Genomic DNA, 21531 nt, shown 5'->3' with positions numbered 1-21531 from the left:
ATAGTACTTTCTGGCAATGGCCATACATTATGAAACTAGGCTATCAAACTTCACACTGTCCTAATAGAATTGCTTCCATTTTGTTGAGTTGCTGAGATCTTAGAAAATTAGTAATGCCAGAGAAAGAAAGTGAGAATATGCTAGAATAAACAGCCTCTTATACCTATCCCTAAGAATGGAGTTAGAGCGGCTCTCACATCCCTGTTATGCAAACCCAGTCCCAGCTTCTGTGCTCTTACTAGTCAGTTTTAAAACAGGATTTGGTGCTATGGCAGTATCAAATGAAGAAACTGTCAACAGCAAATGTTTCTAAGCAATCTATAGATCTATCGATTGAAAGATATATCAACAACCAAATAGTATTTACAGTTGATAACAGACTCTTTAGTCTAGGCTCGGTACAATCTGGATACAAATCTAAGCTCTGAACAATCTGGATACAAATCTAAGCTCTGACACTAAAAGATATGTGGCTTTCTGCATATTGTTCATCATCTCTGAGTCTTATTTTTGACAACGGTAAAATGAACACTGTTACAAAAGACCAGGTAAGTGAAATAATAAATATAAATTATCTAGAAGAGTGCCTGGAATTTAGTAGATGTTCTATGAATGGTACTTCTATATCAGAAACACACATATTTCATTTCATTTTTAATAAAAAACTATATTATATTCTTACCAATTGTTCCTGGATCAATATGAATTCCATTCAAACGGTCACAGAAAATTCCCTCTGAGGCTCTAAGGAGAATCAGAAGCTTTTGTTCTTTCTCTAAGGGATTGTCCAGAGTACCTGTTTACAAAGAAAAGTATATCATTTAAGTTAATTTGAAATTAAAAGAGAGAGAAGGAAATTGTGATGTAATTTTGGGAATGCAAAGTAGATGCTATCACGTAAGCTATATGGAAAAGAGCCAATGATCACATAGATGAAATAAGAAAAGGGGGGAAAATGGGATGCAGAAAACTTCTCAGAGGTAGACTGTATGACTAGCAAATATTCACTGTTCTTTCTCCATTAGGGAAGGGTATACTTTCCTGACTTACTAAAATTTAGCCTGGCGTGTGATTTGTTTTGGCCAATAAAATTTAGGTAGAAGCTGAGTTGATGCTTTCAAATACTTCACCAGTTTTTACCAGATCATTTGCAATTATGCTCCTCATCATGAAAAGAGAATTCCTTAAATAACATCTAGTGCCTGAATGAAGAGTCCTCAGTAGCACACTTGAATAGAATGCATAAACTGGAACTGATGCTAGCATAAATATTTGTGGTTGTAAGCCATTGAGATCTGGGAGGTATTTGTTACACATTATTATAGCAAAACCTGGCTGATACACTGTCTGAGGCTGGATGTCTAAATTGCTAAAATTTACATGCATTTTTCCATTTAATCCTCACAGCAAACCTGAGAAGCAAGTATGACTCTATTTCAGTTTTAAATACCCAGACATGACAAGGCTTAGAAGTCAAGGGACTTGTCCGAATTTCTCCAACTAGTAAATAAGTGTCTGATTTTAACACTGATGAATTTGAATAATTTATGCCAAGTAATTTATTAAACTAGTACTAAGTTCTTTGCTACGCCTAAATGCTTTTAGCAGCATAAGGAGACAATCCGTTCAGCCTACAAAGGTCAGCATTACTTTTGACTTTTGACTTCATTCTATTGATGCAAACAGAGGAGTTTGGTCACTTTAAAAAAAAAAATGATCTATTTATTCATGAGAGACACAGTGAGAGAGGCAGAGACATAGGCACAAGGAACTCAAGCCCAGGACCCGGGATCACCACCTGAGCCAAAGGCAGACATTCAACTGCTGAGCCACACAGGTGCCCCGAGTTCAGTCACTTTTACAGCATGAGAATTGTTCAGGGAATTTTGCCAGAATAGTGTTCACATCAACCTAACAAAGGGTATTTTCTGCAGAACACACATCATAAGATACAGAAAGTACTACAAAGACTTCGTTTCTCGAGAAGCAACTAGTGTGAAGGTCGTCCCCAAACTATACTCTGGATCAGACAGGTTGACAAAGAACATCTGTTAGCAAATGAGACTTTCTAGTTCCAAAATTCCTGAAAACATAACCCAAACTGAAGTTGCCAAATGAAGTATGAAGTAACTGGTAAACTTAAAACTGCTTTTATTTTGCTTAAGTGGTCTTTCAGGGGGCACAAAATCATCCTCCTCGGTCGGCATTCCATGTATGTACCTGGTCAGCCAGAAGGTTCCAATGTGAGTGAGTTTGCAGCTTGCTACATCTTTATAGTCTAGCTTTCACAGCCATTAGTCCATGAGGCCCTGTTGAAAGGAAGCTTCAGAAAGGGAAGGAAATCTGCCTGGAGCCACACTGCAGGTCAGTGGGCAAGGATTAGCACCAACAGCCTGTGTATTCCCATTGAATTGCTGAAGTTTGCTGCTGCTCCACGTAGGCAAGGCCAATCCTCAGTTGAGTGACTAATGCATCCTCTCGGCCCAAACAAAGATGTGCTAGAGCAGAAAGAAGGAAAGCAGGGGAGGAGGAGAATGTTAAGAAAAATGTGTGTGGTGTAGCTCTTATCTGGCAGTTTTAAGTCTGTCCAGTAAGCCGTTTTCCAACTGTGATTTCATTTATTTCACGGAGGGTAGTTTAGATTCTTGGGGGGAAGAATGGCCTAGCACTAAACAGATACCAGAGAGAAAAAAGTAGGACAGTTTTTGCCCTAGAGAAATGTATGCAGAGTCCCACAAAGAGAGTTCAGCGTTCCTCTAAAATCAGAGATTAAATCAATTATGCAACCCGCAAACGCAGCACATGTAAGCGTTCACAGAAAGTCTGGGCAAAATTAGTCTCTGCCGTTATATTTTGGTATCTGAAATGACCAGAGTTTGAATTTTTTTTGTTTTTTCTTGTGATATGGGGGAAGGAATGATAGAGGATTGGGACTGGGAAGAAAGAAGACAAGAATGACCTAAGAGGGGGGGAAAATTATGCTATTTTAACATTAAAATGCAGTGCCTCTTGAATTTGTAAAAGCTGGTGAATAGGAAGCCCTAAAGAAGAGGCTCTTCTCTTATTCTCAAATCTAGCAAAAAGAAAGGTGAGGGGTCTCACTAGCTTGGGTTTATTCCTAAATGGCAGTAGCCACCTCTGAGAGAAACTTCTCAAGATAATGCAGTGCCTTTTTGGGTTTCCCTTTTCATGTTGCTTCAAGCTGCTCTCAAGCACAGCAAAAGGCATTTTTCAACCTGGACAAATTTATACCCATCACGGAGGGAAAATCATTGTTGCTGTGCTGCAGACATGCCAAGTGTTTTTGCATTCATGATTTCATTGAGTTCTTCCAACCCTCTGGTGGATGATTGGTAAGGTTCTCGTGAGGGTAACTTGTCAGGAATTACACAGCTCGTAAGTGGGTGAGCCTCGGCTTAGACATAATAGGTACCATCCTCAGACATGTGGACAGAGGGGATCAGGAAAGAAGTAAAGGGACGTTGCCATTACTTAGTGTGATGGCGGGGAATGGAGGGGAAACAGAATGTGTTCCAGATGCTAAAATCACCTGGGGAGATGGAAGAAAATAAGTTCTGGTATACAAAAGATAACTGTTATAATGATTTGAGGAATACGGTACAAATGGATTCCATGAACTTCAAAGGTAAGAAAAAGGGAAAAGAACCTTATATTATTTTATTAACTAAAGCTCTTTGATTGAATCAAGTATAAACCTAGTTTACACTTAAGCCCACTCTCTTAACATGACTCCCCACACCTTGTAACTAAGCCAACACACACTGAACTACTTACCATTCTCTCCACGCTCTCTCTTCTGTGCACATGAGAGTCCCAGGCTTTAGCATCCCCACCATTGTCCTGTCTAACTCCTAATCATCCCTCAAGGCTCAGTTCCACTGTAATTTATTTCTAACAGCCTTCTCTGACTTTGAATTAGAAGCCCTCTTTTGTGAGTAACAATGCCCACAGCCCTTGCTGCAGTAATTCTCCCCCAAGGAGCTTGTCCTAATGAAGTAGTATGGAATATGGACAAGGATGAATGCTCCAGGTCCTTCAATGCCGTGTTATCTACTTATGGTAGCAAACAATTGAGCAGATTTTGAGACAAACGATTGAAAACAACTTTGTCCATTTAGATCCTATCCCTTTTCCCCAGTTTCCTTGACATGCTCAAAAGCTGAGTCACCTAAGTCCCTAAACCAGCCCAAAGCCATCTCTGATGCCACCTCTTTTGGGATCCTTCCTTGTTAGCCAAGATTGGGCTAAGAGGCCCCCTCTGGGCTGTCACAGCATACCATGGCTTATCTCAGTACTTCCAAACTATGCCCTAAGTGCCTGCTCCCTGACGGCCTCCTCTTTGCAGTGAGCTAATAGAAAAGGCCATGTACTGCCAATAGAGTTCATTTATATGTTATCACAGAGATGGTGAAATAGGTCATTTTAACCAATCTTCTTGCTTGCAGAAAACAATGAGAAATAAAGAGGAATACTCCAGAGTAGAAAATACCCAGTTCACGAATGTTGAAATAATCTTAAGTATCTATGTGCCTAGCATCATAGCTGCAGAGTAAAGGAAGCAAAAGTTGACAGAATTACAAGGAAAATAGGTATATCTATAGTAATAGCAGTGGAAAATAAAACATAACAACTCACAGAACAAACAAAAAGCAGAAAGCACATAGCAGTTTTGAATAATGCGATGGGAAAATCTAACATAATAGTCATAGATGAAAAACTGAACCCACAAAGAATACATATCATTTTGCTGACATGCACAAGAGAGTCACAAATATTGATCATATGGTGACTATAAAGCAAGCTTAACAAATTTAAAAGGACCAGAATCTATAGTATGTGCTTGCTGACCACAGTTCAATTAAAGTATACAATTCAGGGGCACCTGGGTGGCTCAGTGGTTGAGCATCTGTTTAGGGCATGATCCTAAGATCCTGGAACTGAGTCCCATATCAGGTTCCCCGCAGGGAGCCTGCTTCTCCCTATGCCTATGTCTCTGCCTCTCTTTATGTGTCTCTCATGAATAAATAAATAAAATATATTTTTTTAAAAGTATACAATTCATATTGAGAAAGGTTTATAAAATGATCTATATTGAAATAAAGATTTTCCAATTATCTAGAGATACCATTAAGAGAGTGAAGAAGCAAGCCACAGAATGGGCAAAGACATTTGCAGTAATATAACCAACAAAAGGTATATTCTGCAATATATAAATGACTTCAGTAAATCAATATAAAACAGATAATTCATTATTTTAAAAAGGGTAAGAGAACATCTACTTCACAAAACAAGATATCAAATAGACAATAAAAATGTTTAAATTGCTCAATCATGTTAGAAATGAGAGAAATGCAAATTAAACAATAATGAGATCCTTCTACATATTTGCTAGAATGGACTTATGTTTAATTTAGTTGTGTATTTTTTATTTCATATACTTTCCTATATATGCATATTTTATAATAACTAAAATTTTATTAACTGATTATTATGTTTCAGGGACACTCACAAATAAGTATTTGTTGATCAAAAGAATGGAAACTGGCCAAAATTATATTTGTTTTACTGTTCCTCCATACCATTAATATTTTTCAACTTGAGATATAATTGATACACAAAAACTACATATATTTAATATATACTAACATTTTAGACATATCTTCTTTTCAGGTCTTTTTCATTGAATCCAAAGCAACAAATTGTATTTCTAAATAATTTGTATATCTTAGCAAATAAACCTTATAAATTTCATGAAATATTGTGATCACACATGAAAGATGTTTATGGAATTACCCCCCAAAATCAGTTTTGCACATTTTCTTTTGTCCTCTGAAGTAGGTTATATGGTGATGACTTTAGAAATTGAGCTTCTAACTGGAGCATAACTATTTTTCTCTGTCTTGCTATAGTTATTTTCTTCAGAGTAGAGCCTCTAGAATGTTCTTACTATCAGACCCAAACTGACAAATAGTGCTAAACCAATTAAATTGTGAAGCATATTTTATTATGAATTAGATTTTAATTCCTAGTGTCCATTTGACCCACCCATCACTAAAACATTCCTCTCCAATAGAATCAAACCTGGGTGAAAACAAACAAACAAACAAATAAACAAAACATAGGAAAGAGGGTCTTTCAGTACAATGAAATAATGATTGGTCATAACAGTCAGTAGTAGGCACAATGTAATGATAATTTGCAATCCCTTTGAGAATGATTTTGTTCAGGCTGACAAATTTTTATCATTGATGAGACCTGTAATTTTGTCCAACAATTGATAGAATATTAAAATAAAGTTAATACATGATTCATCCATTCACATACTTACAAAATGTATAAAAACCCTTAAAACTTTATAAATTGTTAATTCACTTCTGTAAGCCATGGTTTCTGCAACTATAAAGTAGGCACAATAATAGCATACATTTATTGAGAGTTAAAAGATGTACTACACGTTAATGATACATGGCACAGTGTCTGCATGTAACATAAAATGCTTTAAATGTTTATTAAAATGTTGGCTCTTAGTAGTAATAATAGTAAAAAATAGTAGTAGTAACAATGGAGAAATGAAACATTTTAAAATTAACATTTAAATCTAGAAATTAAGAAGGCAAGCCCTTCCCAACTAGTAATTTTGTTTCTAAAGTGCTAAAAACTAGACATTCCAATGATAAAAACATTAGTTGATTACTCATTTGAATGTCAAGCCTAAGGAATTGCAGGAAATACAAGTAAATTTATCTTAAACACTCTGGTGAGAGGTTTTTAAACAAGGAAACAGATTACTCATTCATTCATTTAGTCACCTGTTTGCTTAAAATAATTCATTTTTCCATGCAAAAATAAATATTTAACAGTAATTTTATTTATTTTATAAACCACTACTTAATCATTTAAAAATAATAAATTTCTAAGGAATTTTATGTTATTGTAACAGAAATTCAAAAATCCAAAATATAGTTGGAAAAACACTGACTTAGAAAATATTAACATATTAAAGGAAAGATGCTATCATTTAGTAGAAACTGATAGCCTGACAAAACAGAAGGATCATTCCTTGTGGTAATGTTTTGCTTTCAAATACATATATATTTACGTATAAAGTGGTGTTTATCTGTTGGAGAACTAATATCTGTCTGAAAATAAAGATATTCCTGTGCTTAATTTCATTTTGTGACACATGCTAAACATTGGCTGTCAGTTTTCTTAGAGATTCCCAGAAATGGAGTTCAGTGTTTCCTGAATCTGTAAAGAACAAAGCTTTTGTGCTTTTATCCTTATTAGTTAAATAAGTACAATATTTAGAAGTAACATCCCTTTTGTGTCATTTTTTTATTTTACAAGCTAACAAGTGGTTTAATTAGAGAACTGTCAGTGTAAACAGAAACTGATTAGTTGATTGATGACTTATATTAGCTCATCCATAAATTATCTATTTTGCAGACATCTATATATACTTATAGTCATACTTACATATTAAGTGTGTGATCATTAGTATTATTTTATAATCATGATTCAACTCAAAAAAGTATACATATTTTTTTAACTTAATGTATTATTTTTAAATATCACGACAAGATTCTCTCTGGCTACTCAATGAGTTTAACTACTGAGTATTGTTGCTTTAGGCCAGAGGATATGTTTTAATCTACACTTTTCTCTGGTTTGTCTCCTTTTTATTACTTAATCATCCAATGAGCCTTACAGAACTGTCAGTTTGGAAGGCAATAAACTGTGTATGGATTTTTCTTCTTTAGGATTGAGAAAGTCCCAATCATGGAAGCAATGAAAGAAACTTCCATACACCTAGTACTTCATTTCCTGACAATCAAAGTCATGTGCTAATGATGACCTTAGGCTCCTGGCTACAAATGCGAGACAGGGCTGACAAATACCCATCACTAGCTCTGCAAAACAATATGTGACAAGTTTTAAGATAAAAACCCAGTTCTTAGCATAATTACTGAGCAGCTAGGCAGCATGTCATGTGACCTGGTTGTGACAGGCCAAAGAAACAATGAACTGCCATGTCCTCAGGGAAATTGATGTGTGGGGCATGTCATTGCTTACCTAGGGATCAAGGAGGGTTCTATTAACGTTTAAAGACACTAATTATTACTGGTAATCCCTCTCTGAAATCCACCTACAAAGTATCAGAAGATAAAAAAAAATAAAAACAAAGTATCAGAAGAGAGTTGTCCATTTGCAATTTTAGAACCATGAGATTAAAACACTCTCTCCTGGGGTACCTGGATGGCTCAGTTTGTTAAGAGTCTGACTCTAGATTTCAGCTCAGGTCATGATCTCAGAGTCATGGGAATGAACCTCATATTGGGCTCTGCGCTGGGCATGAAGTCTCCTTAAGATTCTCTCTCTGCCCCTCCCTAACCTCTCTTTCTTTCTAAATGAAGAAATAAATAAATCACTCTCTACTGAGTTGAACATTTGGATGAATAGCATCTTAACATCACTAGATCTAAGATAACAAAGAACACATTTTAATGCATAGGAATGATGTCTCCTCTAAGAAGAGACACCAGTGAAAAAGATGAGTTCAGACAGCTACTCATGGTTAAAGGAATACACAGTTTAAAACAATCAACAAATCAATGTTTATTAAACAGGCTTTGAGTTGGGCATTTTTATGAGTTTTCTTCTCCTAAACAGACTAAAAATTGAAAATACTTTGGATGTGTAAAATATCACCAACTTTTCCAATGTGTTTCACCATTGTTTTATTCCTTTCATACAGAGGGGAAAAACATTGCAGTCATTTACACATTAATACCATAATTCTTTTCTCGCTGGGATAGACATTTAAGTCTGGGGACACTGAACATGTTATAAGAAAAAGGCATTGAGCTGAAAGACAGAGTTAGAATATCCATTCATTTATGGATACACTAATCAGTCACAAAGAACAGTATCAGAAACCTGCTCTACACTAGGTATTTCAGTTACAAAATGTCTGAGGAATTCTATCATCTAATATATAGAAGGCATTCCTGAAAACATACCATTTCATAGCAATACAATGAGAGCAATAATGAAAATATGAACTAATAGAATGAACAAAAAGAAAAGACATACTGAAACCTAGTGAATGGAGTCAGGAAGTACTCACAGTGAAGATAGTCCTTGAGCAATGGCTTCAAGTATGAGTATTTAAGGTAACTAAAATAGCCTCTAATCCTGGTGCTGGTCTTTATCAGCTAGGAGACCTGGGAACAAATCAGTAATCCCTCTGGATCTCAATTTCCTAATCCAAGCAATGAGATAGATGATTCACAGAATCATTGAGTCCTATGATACTACTATAACAAATCTAAAAATGAGAGAACTTTCCAAAAGTTGTAGAAGAAGTTGCTTAACTAGAATTATAATATAGGTCTCCAAAATGGCCATATTTATGAGGTTCTTCAACTAATTTCTATATTGTTAAAGTTATTCTCATGTGATTATGAAAAATAGTGATTTCCAGCACAATTTGGGCTCATTTTTGGCTTTAATACTTTGGAAAGCAACACTACATTGCTTAACATCCAGCCTTCTTCATGAAACTCGTTTCTACTGCTCAGTATTCTCCAGCTACTATGCTGCCACTCTGCTTTACGACAATGTAAAGCACATTCCCACCCTGCCTTGGCACTTTTGCATTAGATCTTCCTTCTGTCTGGAAACCTGTAGTCCAAATCTTTACAAGTCTAGCATTTTCTTAGGTCTATGGTCTGAGGTTGCAATGACTTTTCAGAAAGGCTTTTACTAACTACCTAATCTATGGTGCCTAGATCTCACCTGGACTTTACTTAATTTTGTTAAAACAGGAATCTTACCTGTCTTGCTTACTGCTGAGTATTCAAATTCCATGAAGAATTTGTGGCGCTAAGCTAGCATTCTTTTTTTTTTAAAGAGATTTATTTATTTTTTTCATTCATTCATTCATTCATTCATTCATTCATGAGAGACACAGAGAGAGAGAGAGAGAGAGGCAGAGACACAGACAGAAGGAGAAGCAGGCTCCATGCAGGGAGCCTGATGTGGGACTCGATCCCAGAACTCCAGGATTGGGCCCTGGGCCAAAGGCAGGTGCTAAACTGCTGAGCCACCTGGACGCCCCTGAGCTGCATTCAATGAAAGAGAAAGGGAGGGAAGAAAGCAGGACGGGGACAGAGACAGAGACAAATCTATAAATGAAACTTTGGACAGTCATCACATCAGAGAAATAATTTTCTCCTTAATATTTACTAATTTCCCACATTTTATCATCCAAAGGAAAGTTATTTCATGAAAGCATATAAAGGTTTCATGACATCACTCTTAATATGGATTACTGTCCATTTTTAAACATGAAATTTAATATGTTCAGTTGTACTTAAGATTATACTGAAGCCAAAAAAAAAAATGAAGTTGTTAAAGAATAGGTAAATGGTATTGAGCTCATTAAAAGTTACTGTCCCTCAAATAATGTGTTGAATTTTTCTTTGTTCCACATGCAAAATACCATTTTGTGTCAAAACTATACTGGACAGCCATTATAAAAAAAAACCAACACACAAAAAGCAAAATAAGATGGCCAATTTCCTTTCCTACTTTCTTTGCTCTTTCTGCTGTATCTTATACTAATGAGCACTCTTTCTTTCTTGTAAATTCCTCTTGTGTTTCAAAATATTATTTTCTTATCATTTCATTTTCCTTCAGCCTACATTGCTGTTTCTTTTCCATCCTCCTTCCTGAGCCCAGCTTCTTCTAACACCCTTAAAAGGCTGGTGCTTCCCCAAATTTTAGACACTTACACACTCCATTGAAATCTAATTTTGAATAAAATTTAAAAAAAAAGAAATCTAATTTTGAGGTGTATAAGTCTATGTGTTCAACAAACAACTGTAAGGGCTTCCTATGTGCCTGACACTATTCAAGCACTTTAGTAAATACTCCTCATTTAATTCTCATAAAACTCCATGAAATAAGAACTATTATTCCCATTTTGGAGGTAAGGAAACTGAGGCAGAGATAGATCCTGTCACTCACCTATAGTTACTCAACTAACAAATAGCAGAAAGGTGATTCCATCCTGGCACTATCATCTACCCAGATCTTTCAACTTGAAATGTGGGATGTATTCTAAACAATTTCTTCTCATCTCACATAAAAATTACCAGTAGGGTCTAATGATTTTTTATAGTCTTGGTATTTCTGTAATTTATTCCCCCTCTTTAATTCCAATGCCTTGGTTTATTCCTTTCGTCTCCCAAAACACCTCAGTAGCTTCTCATATTTCACTGTGCCCCTTCCAGTGCACCATCCACACTGCCAGGAGTGATCATTCTAAGACCAAATTTATTTACATCACTTCCCTACCTAAAGCTATCCAGTCACTATCCACTCACTGCCTTCGTGATAGAATCCAAACTCCTTAACATAATACATAAGGTCAAGAAACTTTATCAGATACCATCTTCTATAAATCCTGTAATTCAGATTTAGCTATTCCATACAATCTCCTGGAGGTATAATGCATTTCCCCAAAGATGTGCCTTTTCAGATCTCTTCTTCTATCTTTATGCCCCCGCCAGGTTGGCAGATAGGGTTCCTCCAATTATGTTTTTACTTGTTTTTCTCCACTATTTTACTGAGACATCTCTTGCAAACCAGGGTTTCTGGACATCCAACTTCTCCCATGGTACTGGGCAAACAATAGGCAATGAGCAAACACATGATGAATGAAAGAATGGACACACAAATGAAATACTTTAAGCTTATCTCAAGTGTTTTATCAGATTAGTGAGACAATCATTGAATAAAAAATGAACTTGAGTTCGGCATGTATGATGCAGCTATAAACCTCTAAGCATAGCTTTGATCTTACACATCCCTTCTAATTCTATAGCAATCTATCTTTTTACTCTACTAAAAGTCAGTTGATACCTTCTACCAGCACCAGTTGACTTAGAAGCAGGACCACCAAGAAATATAATCCCAGTGTTAGGACAGTATTAGGACTTGGATCAGATGGCATCAGACAGCAGACATACTCTGGCAGTGCTCTGTGCCAATGTCCACATCTATTAAGTTTGTTTATTAACCAGTCTTTTTATTTATTTCCTTAGAGTGTGGCAGAATTAGACAGATGGGTTGAAAGTCTTCCTTCAGGCATAAAACACATAAAATTGGGCAGATGGATTCCAATAATCAACCTTTAGGCCTGGAACACATGCAGAAAGCAGGGAGAAAAATAATACACCATTGTCTACTAATAGGTAAAAATACAGTTGAGAATAGACAAATTTTAAAATAAGATTTGAAATGTATAATTCAAAACTGGAAAGTGTCTGTGTTACTTCCCTTCAAAGGTACATTTTTTTTAAGACAACAAGTTTTTATCATAATAAGTGAACTCAAAGACCTAAATAACAATCTATATATAAAAAGACTAATCTGAGCAATAGATGTTAACCTGAAATACATTTTCCAGTCAGAAGAACGAAGCTCAGTTTTATTAAGTATTTCTATCAGCTGAATGAGAATTTCATTTAACATTAAATAAATGAGCAAACGATATTAATCTGGGAGGAAAAGATCAAAATCTAAATGGATTTCCCCACTATGGAAAAATGGATTGAAATGACAAAGTAAAGAAATAAGTTAAAAAGTATTATACTTAGATCCCCCTAAAACTCAGAGAAAAACAAAATAATCCTTACACAAGTGTACAATGTAGAGATATGTACCTGTAGAGGCAACACATATAAATACAATAGGAATTAGAGTTGACAGTACAGGTGGGCAGGACCAACAGCATGAAGGGTTGGACAGAGAAATTAGTTTAAAGTTTGGCTGTATTAATAAAAGGGTGGTATGTATTATCGTAGCTGGAACCTGATTGTGTTGGAGAGCTTTTGTTGACACCTCCTTTTTCAAACTCTGCCTTTCTTTTCTCTGCTCAGTTCCCCAGGATGCTGTTGACTTTCATACACTACATCAAGTTCTCCTTCACTCTGAGCTTCAGTTGGGTTTAGCTAAATGATAGCATAAGCAAGAGATGAGGGAGAAAAGGAAGTAAGATCAAGGTATTTCTCCCCATAGGTCTTTCCTGGTCTGAGTGAGTCTCAGACACACAAAAGGTCATGGCACTGTTTGGCAATCATCTCCACACATTACCACCCCTACCCCACCCCTAATCTCTAATTCCAGCAATGACTTCCTTTTGTCACTCCTTTAAAGCAAGGGGTAGTAAGGATGCTCTGCTCTTACTAGCCCTAGGGAATGTCCCATGCTATTCATATTTTTGTGAATATTTTCTTCATTAACATCTCCTCAAATTGTCCAATTCAGTATGACACCTATTTCCTTCCAGAACTCTTAGAGGTAAACTTTTATCAAATACCTATTACATGCCAAACATGTAGAAAAAGCTGTTATGTTTAATGTTTTAAGATCCCTCCAAGGAAGTTTCTATTTTGCCATATACTTTACTGATCAATAAATGGATGTGTCCAAAGGGTGATTTGCTTAAGGTCAAACAGCAAGTAGGTAACTGAGCTGGATTTGATCCCAAGCCATTTGACTTAGGGCCCATGCTTGTCACTGCTATACTTATTTTACTTTGTTCAGAGTAAGTCAGGGTCCCCCCAGGGAAAGTTCTTTCCCTCTGGCTTTATACTCTCAGAGGAATTGAACAAAGTGGTATTTAAAGGCAATGTCAAGGAGCATGAGGGATCTCATAACTCTGAGATATGTGAAGGGAGCACAAATTTGTAAAATCTTTCTGAAAAGCAATTTGACAACATGTATCAAGGACCTTAAAACATGCATTTATCTGAACAGAGAAGAAATACAAAAACAACCATAAAACAAGTAGTAAAATGACAATAGGTACATACCTGTCAATAATTACTATGAATGCAAATGGACTAAATAGTCCAATCAAAAGACATGGAATGATGGAATGTTTAAAAAAAATGAGTCACGTTTATATGCTACCTATAAGACACTCACTTCAGACCTAAAGACACATGCAGATTGAAAATGAAGGGATAGGAAATGTTTATTGTGCAAATGGAGGTGAAAAGAAAGCCAAGGTAGCAATACTCATATCAGACAAAACAGATTTTAAAACAAAGGCTGTAACAAGACACAAAGAAGAAGACTACATAATCATAAGGGGAGCAATCCAACAAAAAGATTTAACAATTGTAAATATTTATGCACCCAATATGGTAACATACAAATACATAAAGCACTTATTAACAAATATAAAAGAAGTAGTCAAGAGTAATACAATAATAGTAGGGGGATTTTACGCCCCATTTACATTAATGGATAGATTATCCAAATAGGAAATCAACAAGGGAACAGTGGCTTTGAATGACACATTAAGCCAGATGGATCTAACAGATATATTCAGAACATTTAATTCTAAAACACCATAATACACATTCTTTTCAAGTCCACATGGAACATTCTCCAGAAAAGATCATACAATAGGTCACAAAACAAGCCTCAACATGTTCAAAATGAGTGAAGTTGTACCATGCATCTTTCCAGCCATAATGCTGTGAAACTAGAAATCAACCACAAGAAAAAATCTGGAAAAAACACATATACATGGAGGTTAAATAACATTCTACTACACAACGAATGGGCCAAATAAGAAATCAAAAAGCAAATTAAAAAATACATGGAGACAAATGAAAATGAAAACATAATGGCCCAAAAAATTTGGAACGCAGCAAAAGTTATTTCAGGAGGGAAGCTTATAGCAATACAGGCCTACTGAAGAAGCAAGAAAAATCTTCATAAACAACTTAACCTTACACCTAAAAGGAGCTAAAAAGAACAAACAAAACCCAAAACCAGTAGAAGGAAGGAAATAATAAAGATTAGAGCAGAAATAAAATAGAAGCTGAACAAAGAAACAGTAGAACATATCAATAAAACCAGGATTTAGTTCTTTTAAGAGATCAACAAAATTGATAAGCTTTTAACTAGACTCTTCAAAACAAACAAAAAACAGAGAGAGAAAGTAAAAAAAAAAAAATCAGAAATGAAAGAGAAGTAAAAACCATCACAAATACAGAACATAAAAGAATATTATAAAAATATGCCAACGAATTGGACAATTCATTGTAGAAGAAATGAACCAATTCCTAGCAAGATATAACCTTCCAAAACTGAATGAGGAAGTAGAAAGTTTGAATAGATCAATTACCAGCAATGAAATTGAATCAGTTACAAAAAAAAAAAAAATCCTAACAAGTCAAAGTCCAGAAGCAGCTGATTTTGCAGGCAAATTCTACCATTTAAAGAAGAGTTAATAACTAGTCTCCTCAAACTATTCCAAAAGAATAGAAGACAAAGGAAAGCTTCCAAATTCATTCTATGAGGTCAGCTTTACCCTGATACCAAAATCAGATAAAGGTACTACAGAAAAAGAGTCTATAAGCCATTATCTCTGATGAACATTAATGTAAAAATCCTCAGCAAAATATTAGCAAACTGAATCCAACAGTACATTTAAAAAATCATTCACCATCATCAAGTGGGACTTATTCCTGGGATGCAAGGATGGTTCAGTATTTGCAAATAAATCAATATGATAAATCACATCAACAAGAGAAAGAATAAACATCATGTAATCATTTCAACAGATGCAGAAAAAGCATTTAACAAACATTCATGATAAAAACTCTCAGCAGTGTAGGTTTAGAGGGAACATACCTCAACATAATAAAGGCCATAGATGAAAAAATCCACACCTAGCATCATACTCAGTGATGAAAAACTGACAGCTTTTCCCCTGAGGTCAGGAACAAGACAGTGTTCTCACCACTTTTATTAAACATAGTACTGGAAGTCCTAGCCACAGCAATCAGAAACAAAGAGAAATAAAAAGGCCCCAAATTGGTAAGGAAGAAGTAAAACCTTTATTATTTGCATATGTCATGATGCTATATATAGAAAACCCTAAAGATTCCACCAAAAAACTTTTAGAACTGATGAATGAATTCAGTAACATCGCAGGATACAAAATCAATATATAGAATTCCATTGTATTTCTATACACTAATAATGAAGGAGCAGAAAGGGAAATTAAGAAAACATTCTCATGTATAATTGCACCAAAAATAATGAAATACGTAGGAATAAACTTAACCAAGTAAGTAAAAGACCTATGCTCTGAAACTATAAAATAATGATGAAAGAAATTGTAGATGACACAAAGAGATGGAAAGAAATTCCATGTTCATGAATTTAGAGAACAAATATTGTTAAAATGCCCATATAACCCAAAGTACTCTCCACATTTAATGCAATCCTTATCAAAATACCAACAGCATTTTTCACAAAACAAGAACAAATGATCCTAAGATTTGTATGGAATCACAAAGGACCCTCAATAGCCAAAGCAGTCTTGAAAAAGAACAAAACTGGAGATATCATAATTGCAGACTTCAAAATATGCTACAAAGCCATAGTAACCAAAAAAGTATGGCACTGGCACAAAAATAGACACATAGGTAAATTCTCATACAGAGGACTGAAGACCGAATTGATTTGTGGCCTGAAGAAAGCCAAGAGCCCTGCTATGAGCGGCAGCATGGGGATCCCAGGGCCAGAAACATGGCTTGATGACAGTGGGTGGTCATGCAAGAATGACCAAAGTTACCTCTGTCTATGTTGTCTAAATCTTGTAAAGGAAAAGCTTTACTAGTAAACTCGCCCTTTGCCTTAACCGCCCCCAAACTCCATTAACCAACTTGCTGGAAGATACCACCATTTGCCAAGGCTTTTCTCATAGAGTTAATTCTCAATCTTTGTGCTCTGTACTTACCAACTTTCAGCTCCCCGCCTGCAATGACCATGCATGCCACACTCAGAACATTACTTCTGTCCACAGGGAATTCTAAAGTCCCCATCACATAAAGTCCTTTGAGGAATGGAAGATTTGTATCCACAAGGACCGTCCTGTCTGTAGAAACAAAAGAAATTGCTCAGACACATAAGCAAACCAAGAATTGCCTTCTCTCCTCCAGTGATTTACTCTGGGGTTCTCTAGGCAATTCAGGAGATGCTTACATTGCTACCCATGGCAGGACAGATGGAAAAACCAGAACAAATATTTTATTAAAGACTAGGTCTTAATAAGGAAGCAGGAAGAAAAAGCACATGATTAATACATTTTTCCATTACCTAAGAAACCAAGTGTTATGGCCAAAAGGCAGTGTTTATGCCCCAAACTCCCAGGCCTACTTTTGTGCAAATGCACAGGTAAGTTCCCTACCCTATGCCCCTTCCCTTCACTTTGGCTGTAGTTCGAGAGAGGTAGAGAACTATAGTTATGACCTTGGCTCCTAAAGTCAGATTATATGTTTTATTTTATTTTATTTGTTTTAAATCAGATTATTTGGATATGAATCCCAGCTCTGCTACTTATAACCATGTGAAACAAGAGCTTTACCTCTCTGTGCCTCAGTTATCTAATCTGTGAAATGAGAATAATAAAAATACCTGCTCCATTCATAGGCTTTTTGTGAGGATGAAATGAGTTCATAGATCTAAAGTGCTTAAACAATACTAGTAAATTATTCTCAATCTCCAGATTCCTATCATGTAAAGCAAAGCTCTGATGTGTGCTCAAGAAATGCTGGGTATTTTCATTACTGAACTGTTGTCAATTAGCTTGGCATGCTTGTAGAGTTCACTGAACAACTTAAAACCATTGTTCTTCCTCTCCCCTTTCATAGAGTTTCCATATAACTTCAGAAGAAAGAATCACAGATTTTTGTCTGAAAGTAACAATAGGGCAATACATGAAGAAAAATTTTCATTTAAAACAGTAAATATTTCATGTGTGCCAAAGTATTAAGTGTTACTTTCTGAGGCTTAGTAGTAATTCAACACAAATTAAAGATCTCAAATAAATGTTTCTGCTTAAATCTCAAGTACCGTAATCACTGACACATGTAAAGGTTTTATGGAATTTTGTTAATATAATCTCATGTCTCATTCTAGGAAACAATGTACCCTGCTATTCTTAAGGACCTGCCTTCCAAATTAATGTCTCATAGGTTGTCTTTCCTAGTCCCTAACTACTTCCCTAGCTATAAGACTGCCACATAGCTTATATGGCAGAGATTCTAGGATTGTAAACCAATTATTACCCTTTCCCTCTTGGGTTCACTATTAGACCATCTTTTCTAGCCTCCTTTGTAGTTAGGTAAAGCCACATGACTGAGCTGTAGTCAATAAAATGCAGGCAGAACTGAAGTGTGACCTCTGTAGGCCTAATCCATAAATTCTCTGGCATATATTTTCCCTTATGTCTCAGTTGGACAGTAGGATGATGGTTCTCAAGGTATGGTTGTGGTCCAAAAGCATCAGCACCACCCTCACTCATCAGAATCAACCCAAGTTCCAGCTCTGCTAGTAAGACATTTCTTTTTTCTTTTTTTTAAATTTTTTATTTTATTTATGATAGTCACACACACACACACAGAGAGAGAGAGAGAGGCAGAGACATAGGCAGAGAGAGAAGCAGGCTCCATGCACACCGGGAGCCCGACGTGGGATTCGATCCCCGGTCTCCAGGATCGCGCCCTGGGCCAAAGGCAGGCGCTAAACCGCTGCGCCACCCAGGGATCCCCTAGTAAGACATTTCCAGTCTTCATCCCATTGGGCCCACCACTTCCCCCATGGAAATCTCTGTACATTCTGATAATAGAACATTAAAATACTTATTATAATTATATCCATAATTAGTATATGTAAGGAGGTAACTGTCACTGGGCTGTTTCTGAGTATAATTATGTCTTTCTCACCCACTGTAACTCTCTTAGGGAAGCAAACGCCCATTTTTAAAAATTCCTAGTGCTTATTGTGACATCAAAGATAAAGTTATTAAATAATTGTTGCCCAGATCTGCTGAGTTTAGTTCCCTACACACCTTAAATTCAAGAGCACATTAGTAACTAATACAAAATGAGAAAACAGGCTAAACAGATACAAATAAATGTGTATATTTCAATTTAATCTCAGGTATTTTAAAAACATTCAAAGAGTGAAATATCTAGGGAATGTTTGAGGTTTAACACACATTTCATGAGTTCATGGGTTTTATATGTCTTCAAAACCCAGACAGAAATTATTTCAAGTCAGCACCTTAAAAAAAAAAAAAAAATAGAGTTCTATACCACTGGCCTTTTATCTCTTCCAACTCATGGCCCAAACTACTAATTTGGCTGCTGAACCTGATTGTACAAAATGATTAAACTGCTTCAAAAAAATTTTTTCTCTCATTCACAGAGTACTCACATTCATAAAAGCATGATATTAGGCTTCTTTTTAACAAACTTATTGGTTAAAATGTGACAACTACACAGAATCTAAAATTTCCCTTTTGGTCTTTATCACATATCCTTCTTAGAAGAAAATATTCCTTTTAATTGCCTTATCCACTCCAAATATAACAAATTTCACACAAACCATAGCTAGCCTAACTATTGCCAGAACCAGGAGAACAGGGATCCCTGGGTGGTGCAGTGGTTTAGCGCCTGCCTTTGGCCCAGGGCGCGATCCTGGAGACTCGGGATCGAATCCCACGTCAGGCTCCCGGTGCATGGAGCCTGCTTCTCCCTCTGCCTGTGTCTCTGCCTCTCTCTCTCACTGTGTGCCTATCATAAATAAATAAAAATTAAAAAAATAAAGTTGTTAGACTATTACAACTTTAAAAAAAAAAAAAAAGAACCAGGAGAACAGAGACCATAGCTTCAATTCTCATTTTTAGTTTCTGAGGACCTTGAACTATAGATATTCAGAAATAGCAGCAAAGAACACAGAGCACAACCCCACCCTACTCCTGACATGTAATATCAAATAGCTATAAGAAGAATTATAGGATGAAGACAAGAGGAAAACCATTGCTCTTATTGCTTTCAGTGACACCCTCCACTTTGAAATTTCCTGGGATCTATTTAGCTTTTCTTCTTTCTTTTCCTTCCCCAGATGTGCCAAATATTGTTGGGTGGTGGGAATTCAGAGATGAGTAAGACTTGTTTCCCATTATCAGATGATGACAGATAAACATATAAGCACAATGTGATACACAGTTGAATGATAATGATAATACAGTTGACCCTTGAGCAATATGGGTTTGAGCTGCATGGGTCCACTTATACACAGACTTTAAAAAATAAATACAGTATTTACTGCAAGTGTCCTTTATCTTATGATTTTCTTAATAACATTGTCTTTTCTCCAGCTTACTTACTGAAAAACTACAGTAGATAACATATATTACATACAAATTATGTGTTAATTAACTGTTTATGTTATTGGTAAAGCTCCTGGTCAACAGTAGGTGATTACTAGTTACATTTGGGGGGTTCAAAAGTTCTATACAGATTTTTAATGGCACAGGGTGGAGGATCAACACCCTAGCTCCCATGTTGTTCAAGGTCAACTGTATTTTTTTTTCATTATATGAGGTTGATCTCATCTTTATTCCCAAGTACTTCAAAAGAGAAAGTCTATCAATGTGACTAATAACAAAATTCTGTTAAGATGAAAGAAACATAGGCCCTATAAATATTTCTATAAAGGAATTTTCACATCATAATAACAGAGACTGCAGCTATCATTGCAAGTAACACAAGCAAAACAATAGATTCCAAGTTAGTCTCCACAGCAGATCAACTGCAGGTTCAAACTGACCAACCTTTAACTATAATGACAGCTTGTAATGGATTTCTCTCTGTTCCAGGTATGAAAATTAGGATCAATATGCCATGTTCTCTACGTAGCTTCATTTCCATAAAATTGCTCAAAATATTTCAGAAAAAAATCACTCAGAAAGTTATTTATACAACCCATTTAAAAACATGAATGATAGACCATCTCTAAATTAACTGTGACCCACTGTTTTCATCTCGCCTTACTTTGACCAAGGCTGTTCCATCCTACTCTGTCAGTGACCAATCTATCCTACTTGAGAGAATGAGCATGGGCATATGGAGGGAACCATCTGGAATTTCTATTGCTCAATGGGAGGCTGATGGGGGAACAGATCTGGAAAGAGACTCCAAAAAGAATTAACGAGTACCAGATGTAATTAAAGACTGCTTTTCCCCCCAAAGGAGCTTAGGACCAGCCTTGGGGTGGTGCCTCTTGGTTCTGAATTACACCCCCTTTCCACTCGTTCATCTATCAAGCACTAAACATCTCACCATCTTTATTTTAGCATCTTTTGCCAAGCAGTGTTTTTCCCCCCTTAAAGAGTTGTATTTTGACAATTTTAAGGACAAAGCTTTAAAAATAAATACCTGGAAAGTTAACCCTAAGGAGGAATATCCTCAATTTCCTCATGTATTAAGTACAACAATAACAACAAAGAGGCTTTAGTCTTCTATAAATGCACTAGCTACACTTATGACCAGAAAGCTTGAACCAAATCAAAAGGCAGATGTCTGACAGAGGGCAAGGGATTCTTTTGTATCAGGACTAATCTGGTTA

The 21531-nt window shown here is 36.0% G+C and overlaps 1 protein-coding gene across 2 annotated transcripts in view; it reads right to left on the bottom strand.

Annotated features, from left to right (window-relative positions):
• Positions 1-21531, bottom strand: part of PKHD1 (PKHD1 ciliary IPT domain containing fibrocystin/polyductin) — a 470542-nt gene that overhangs the window by 146904 nt on the left and 302107 nt on the right. For both annotated transcript variants that reach the window (XM_077903688.1, XM_077903687.1), the window contains 2 exons: positions 16856-16993; positions 683-796 (listed from right to left, as the gene is read on the bottom strand). In XM_077903688.1, coding sequence (XP_077759814.1) covers positions 683-796; positions 16856-16993 — 252 coding nt within the window. The remainder of the gene's footprint in view (positions 1-682; positions 797-16855; positions 16994-21531) is intronic.

Source organism: Canis aureus, chromosome 7, assembly GCF_053574225.1.
Source record: "Canis aureus isolate CA01 chromosome 7, VMU_Caureus_v.1.0, whole genome shotgun sequence".
Lineage (NCBI taxonomy): Eukaryota > Metazoa > Chordata > Mammalia > Carnivora > Canidae > Canis > Canis aureus.
Note: the sequence above shows the minus strand (reverse complement) of the source record. Positions and strands in the feature narration are given on the sequence as shown.